Source organism: Hydra vulgaris, chromosome 06, assembly GCF_038396675.1.
Source record: "Hydra vulgaris chromosome 06, alternate assembly HydraT2T_AEP".
Lineage (NCBI taxonomy): Eukaryota > Metazoa > Cnidaria > Hydrozoa > Anthoathecata > Hydridae > Hydra > Hydra vulgaris.
The window spans coordinates 18,152,501-18,159,749 of record NC_088925.1 but is presented as its reverse complement, the minus strand read 5'-3'; the positions used below and the strand labels follow the sequence as shown (position 1 = coordinate 18,159,749).

The 7,249-nt window shown below is 24.0% G+C and overlaps 1 protein-coding gene across 1 annotated transcript in view; it reads right to left on the bottom strand.

Moving 5' to 3' along the window:
• Nucleotides 1-3,254: 3,254 nt before the first annotated feature.
• The window catches only part of LOC101235561 (uncharacterized), an 11,242-nt gene continuing 7,247 nt past the window's right edge, over nt 3,255-7,249 (bottom strand). The window contains exons 6-8 of the mRNA XM_065799440.1: nt 6,430-6,488; nt 5,090-5,143; nt 3,255-3,427 (exon numbers count right to left, since the gene is read on the bottom strand). Coding sequence (XP_065655512.1) covers nt 3,382-3,427; nt 5,090-5,143; nt 6,430-6,488 — 159 coding nt within the window. The 3' untranslated portion in view covers nt 3,255-3,381. The remainder of the gene's footprint in view (nt 3,428-5,089; nt 5,144-6,429; nt 6,489-7,249) is intronic.

The window sequence follows — 7,249 nt, the reverse complement described above, 5'->3', positions numbered from 1 at the left end:
AGCTTGAAATAAATAAAATAGGATTTACTATAGGTTGTTTTGGGTTATACTAGGTAAGTTTCCTTTGTAGACCTAAACAACTTTTTATTGCAAGAAAACTTTTATAACCCTAGGATTCTAGAAATTATATTTTAAGATATATATGCCTACAAATTTCGTTACTTTAATTTTTACATATTTTAGCAAAAGGCTCAGCCGTTAAAGCGTTAAAAATATTACGCGTAAATTGAGTAACAGTAAAAACAAAAAACAAGTATTAACTTACTTGCAATCTTTGCCAAGTTTTCTTTCAGATATATCCTTCCCAGCTTAGTTTGTGTTAAGGCTTCCATCAACGCGAGCTTTCTTTATTATTTCACATTTGTAGATAGACTTATTTACTACTCTTATTTTCCTTTTTTTATATATAAGGGTGTTGTAATTTGACTCATTTATTGACTCCATTGTTAAATCAATTAAAATCTGAAAAACTCATAAATCAAGTGAATCAACTTGATTCACTGTAACTATTCAACTATATTAAACTTAGGGCTACGGCTTTTATTCCATTCTTTATTTCGTTAATTCAGTACAAAAAAATCTTTGTACTGAATTAATCTCTAAGGGAATAATTCCCAAAACAATTACTGTTTTTCCATCTAAAAATTTTTTTGAAGATAGGTTTACAACTAATTATCCAAAGGAAACTGCTGGTAATGCAATTGTTAATGATTATCAAAAACAAATATTGCAAACGATTAATTGAAAAGAAATTGGTTGTGTAATCATAACAACTCCTATTCGCGCTGATTTATGATGCTAGATTGGGCTGCGTTAGCTATTTCATAGAGAAACACCACAAATCAGTGACTTAAGGTGTTTCTGAAATCTATTGTAATTCAAGCTCGTAATCTAAGGCGTAATGAAAACCCTAACAAATGTGATTTTTTAAAGGAATTCGAATCTACCCTTAGATAACACGAATCCGTGCTTCACTCATTTTTGTCCAAAAATGACTTAAGGTATTTCTGAAATGACCCTTTCAATTGCAAATATCGTAAGAAACGAGGGGTTCTTATCTGCCTTATTCCTTTTAATAATTAAGATCTGCTTTTTAAAATAAATTCTTTACAGCGAATTGTTTTTCTTGAATAAATTTGTAAATATTACTTATTGATAACTGAATAAATATACAAATAATTATCGGTATTTTATTTTTTTTAACTAAACTTATTAATTTATATTAATGAAGTTTATAAAGCAATTTATCGAACTTTTTATTAAAAAAGAAATTTTGTTTCGATATTCGATATTAGCTCTGATAATATATATATATATATATATATATATATATATATATATATATATATATATATATATATATATATATATATATATATATATATATATATATATACATATACTTATATGTATATATATATATATATATTATATATATATATATATATATATATATATATATACATATAAGTATATGTGTGCCAACACACACGTTTTCAACAAAGCTATACATTATACTTGATTTTTTTTTTAGTTATTAAGCTTCTCCAAGGAGACCTATCAGTCTTATTATAGATCACCGCGGAGGAACATTTAATTAGGAAGTTCGCGCCTCTTTCCCAGTTAGAAATTTGATATCATAATGATATCAAACTATGATATATATGATATCGTGATATGAGACGTTTATGATATCAATATGATATCAAATGAAATCACGCATTGATATCATTCTGAACTCAAAACTTGATACCATACTATGAGAAGTTTACGCAAAACTTGTAATCATAATATTTTCGCTATAATTATTTTATTTAATTATATTTTAATAAAAAAATATTTTATTATTATTTTAATTAATTATATTTCTATAAATAACATTTTATAATCATTTTAAATAAATTTCAATTTATTTAGTAAAGTTAAATTATATCGTATAAATAAACATTTTTGGTGAAATTGATAGATGTCATATTATTTATATTTAAATATAAAATATAAATTTAATATTACATTACATAACGCTTAGAAAAAAAGTCAATATAATTATTAAGAGATTTATTTGAAAAAAATGACAATCAAAGAAAAAGCAGCCCTTTTTGCAGATAAAATGTATATATATTTAGTAGAAGCAAGGTCCGCACCTTGAATTGCGTTGAGAGGGAACTGCTGCAACACGTCTTCTTTAAGTGACTCCAGAACACTGATATTCTTGTGATTATTTTTCTGATTTTATCCTCTAAATGTTTTAGCAGTGAGTACCAGTGGGCATAAAATTTCATTCAACCATCATAGGTGATTAAATTAGAGCTTTATATGCAGAATCAACAGCTTTGTAGTTTTAAGAGCAAAATGCTAAAAATTTCCAATTTTAGCATCCATAGCAAAGGTATAAACTATTTTAATCTTCAACTTTTAATTAAACTTTTTTTACATAAGAAAAGAGCAAAAACAAAATATTATGGTCAAGATAAAAGTATATAAGATAAAAGTATATAAGATTATATTAATGAATAATAAACAGTGGTTATTTTTTTATAAACATTTTATTTTTAGTATTATAACCATTAATCAATTTTATATGAGATCTGGTAATCATAATTCATATTATTCTTAAAGTTCATGTTAAATATTATAACAAACATTATAAACAGTTTTATTGCTACACGTTTATCTTACATTGAGTATTGGAAGTGTACAGGTAGAATACCTTTTTAGTACAACTGGTGCCATACTAAATGGAAAGATGTGTAAAATTGCCATTTTCAAAAGTTACATCTAATTATAAATGTATACTTTTTTTTGCTGTTATAATTTTAATGTTTTATTTTTTGTTTCAAAGAGAAAATTTCATAAAATTTTATTATAAATCTAAATTAGTAAATTAATAATAACTTTCTTGTTTAGATTCTTACTTTCTTGTTTATGATATTGCACATTATGTACAATACTGTACCAATAGAATACTATATTAACATGTACATAACAAGTTATTGTGAAAAACCAACTAAAGCAAGTAACAAACAAGTTATTTTGAAAAACCAACTAAAGCAAGTATCAAAAAAGTTATTGTGAAAAACCAACTAAAGCAAGTATCAAAAAAGTTATTGTGAAAAACCAACTAAAGCAAGTATCAAAAAAGTTATTGTGAAAAACCAACTAAAGCAAGTAACAAAAAAGCAATCCTAATAATAAAAAAACTATTTAACCAAAATTTATTTAAATAATGGAATTATTAATAAAATGCAAACGAATTTGAAAATATAGTATGTATTATTTGCATAATATTTTGAATACAATAAAAATATCTCAGCATATTTTTAAAACATCGTCTAACTGTAGTGTAAAAAATATTAAAAGAGTATTTAAATAATAAAAGATTTATTTCAGTCTGTGACTATCAACGCAAGCAGGAACTTTTTCAAATCTAAAAAAAAAGTAGTTATATTGAGTAATTTAGAACACTATTATATTATATGTTTATATATCATATATAAATATATTAAGAAAACGCGATTACAATTAGTCGCTGGTAGCTGCACAAAAATATTTTCTTTCTTTTTTCTGCGAACCGTAAGAAAAAACATGTGACAAAAAACGCGTGACCAAAAAAGTTTGAGACAAAAAGTACAAAAAATGAAGTACTAGATTTTAAAAGTTTATAATAGTACATTCAATAAAGACTAAGTCTTAAAAAAACTAACTTCATTTATTTCATTCATTTACGAATTATAAACATTCAAATTTTCATCAATATCTAGCAATAATAAAGATATCGGCTTTATTTTTAGTAAAACGTGACAACAATTAGAGAAGCAATGGCAAAAATTTTTAGAAATCAACATCAATTAACTTAACTGAATTAGAAATTTATTTGACCTTCCTTTAAATTTAAAGATTTCTTGAGAGAAAATAAAAAATCTTTTTATCTTGTATTCAGGCATTCATGGAATTGCTTGGAATAAAGTGCTTATTTAAAAAAAAATTTTAAAGGCATTCATGAATATGCTTGGTATAGTTTAAAAAGAGAAAAAAAATCAGGATTAAACTTAAAAATATCAAAGTTAAAAAAAAACTTCTGCAAGTCAATTAAATTAAAACCATACAGATTCATATTTAAAAGATACTTATCAATCCAAAACATATTAAGAAATACAGAGCAGAGAAATATTCAATGAACTGAGGTCTTTATGTGATAAACATTAACCAATAGGATAAAAAGAGAACAACACCCAGTTGTGTGTATTGTCCAAGGTTTGAAAAAATAAATGCACATTTTCAGATGTAAAAATAACTATTCTTGAAACAAGATTAATTACAATAAAAAGATGGAACAGAAAATCATATAATAATGATTTTCTATTCTATTTTTTTAATATGGAGCAGAAAATCATAATTACAACAATGAATGTCTGAAGAAACTAAAACAATAATTATTCGTAACAATGAATGTTTTAGCAGAACTAAAACGAAAAAATAAAACGTAATATTTTGAAAAGAAAAAACATTAATAACATATTTTACATTAAGTTATGTTGCAAATTGTTAAAACGTAATATCATAAATACAACATCATAAAACAAATTGTGTAGCATTTTTCGTAAAATACAACATCATAATACAAATTGTGTAGCATTTTTTGTAAAATACAACGTCATAATACAAATTGTGTAGCATTTCTTGTAAAATATCATACAGTTTTACCAAAAACAAAAGATTTTGTTAAAACAAAAGTTTTTGTTTTTGGATAAATGTGTTCAGGTTTATATTATACAATTGTCTTGTGATTCATTAAAACAAAAAATATACAAAACTTACGTTGATTAATAGAATAATGAAAAAGGTTTATACTTCTACTTTATATTTTTGAAATTAAAACAATTTGAATAAATTTTTCAAAATTCATTTATTTTTTAATAATTTTTTATACATTTTCTTGTCTTAAATCAACAATATATGAGATAAAAATGTTTAGGAACACTGGAAACAAGAAATGTGAAAATAATATATTTGCCTTGCTTTTGTAACATTTTTTCATTCATTAAATTTTTCACAAAAACTAAAATACTTCAAAAAACTTTATTCCTACTTGCTTAACTTAAAAAGAGGTTTTGGTGCAGTCGCTTTTTCTTCTTTTTTGTTTCTAAAATAAAATAAAAACTATTAACTTCACAAATTAGTAATGAAAAATTAACAAATAAGTTGTGAATTTACAAAAAAAAAATTAACTAGTTAAATTGAAAAATACTCTTGACAACTTGTTTTTTCAATAACACTTATGCTAAATAATAACAGATTTTTTTAAAAAATCCATTGCATACAAGTATTAAAAGATATTTAGTTCAATTCTTTTACCACAACCCATACAGTCACTCATAATTATTGCAGAATTACCTGCAGGCTCAAAACTGATGGTGCAATTCATTTTATTGAGATTTATCTTAAATTTTTTCCCTATATATTTTTTTGTTATATCAAACCTAACAACTGGTAACAAGGTTACAAGGTTACCAAGTTTATTTTATTTACAATTAAATAAACTTGATAACGCAATAAATGTTTCTTAACCAATGTCATATTGCTATTGATCATCTTTCGTTTTATTTCTAATGTATACAAGTTTCATCTTAATTGTTAACTCTACCATGGTAAACTAAAATTTAATTTGCAAAAAAGTGACATTTTTTTTAAGAACCCCATAACTTTGCTTTATTATTCATTATGTCTTAATACACTTTTTTTGATACACTTTTAATGGCTATAAATGCTAAGCAATTTTTACATAACATTACATGTGGCTTGGTTACACTTTTAAAAGCCACTTGGCTTTTAAAAGTGATCTTCAATACTATGCACTTTATTACCAAAATACTGGCTTGCATCAATCATAAATGGTCATCTTTTGTTGATTGATGCTGTTAATCATTAATCTCTGAGTAATCAAATAAAACAAATGTGGATGCATTCAAAAAGCACTACTGATCGGCAACATCTAACAATGATGATGCATTGAATGACATTTTATGTAAAAATAACAGACATTTGATATGTAACCCTTATAATACTGTTATGTTGCATTGTGTCTCATTGTGTAATAATAGGGGTTTTGTGTTGATTGTAAATGATCCTTCTGAAATCTGAAAAATGAAGTAGGAAATTTATTGTTGTCTAATATATATCATACTTTGTAAAAAATTATATATATAAAAAAAAATTATATATATAAAAAATTCTTATATGGATGTATTGCATTTATTTGCAATGCATCCATATGAGAACGTAACAAACATATTGTTCATTAATTACTAGGCACTTATTTAACTTTTAGTTCAAAACTACTCCCAAAATTTTAAAATTGGTAACAACTTTGGATAAAAAAAATAAACAAACAAATAAAAAATTAGATTTAAAAATTTTTCATGATATTACCTACGATAGTCATTTTGATCATTTTTTAGTTTTTCTTTCATTATTCGCCTCTTTTCAACCTGTTAAAGAAATAAAATTTAAATATAAAACACTATAATAGGCTACTCACAGTACAGTAATTTTTAATGCTAAAGTATGTTAACCCTAAAAAGGGGGCTAAGAATTCTATAGTAACCAATGTACTAAATATATTTATTACAAGGAAATAATCTAGTACATAAGTAATTGCTTGTTTTTATTAAAGTTGAGATAGTGTTCCTACAATTTTTATATAGTAAATTTGGTGGTGCGGCTTATTCAAATTGGAACATTAGATTTTTTTTACTTATTGAATTTAGTTCTAAACAATAACTAAGTTTAAAATAACTTAATAAGAAATAAATTTAAATTGTTTAAAAAAAAAAGTCTTTACATATTTGACAAAAGAAAAAAAGAAACTCTTTTATTTTATAAAATATGTTAGTGCACTCTTCAAAGAGTGTTCAATGTTTTTGAAGAACAGAGCAGCAATAAAATAGTAAAAAAATAACAGGTGATACTTAAGTTATCGGACAAAATAAAAATGTCAATAACTTTATAAATGAAAAAAAACTATTAATATATTTTTTTTTAAACAAAGTATTTATCTTTTAATAAAAAAATAAGCTATTTTTTAAACGAAAAAACACCACCATCCGCAATTGATCTCAATTTTGCTCTGACTCATTTTATAAGCAACTGTAAAAAATTTAAATTGATTTCTTGTAGTTTTAATTTAATTTGATCAATCAAAACTGTTGCTCTGTTGAAGCTTGCCAATCTCTCTCGTAAACCTTCTGTG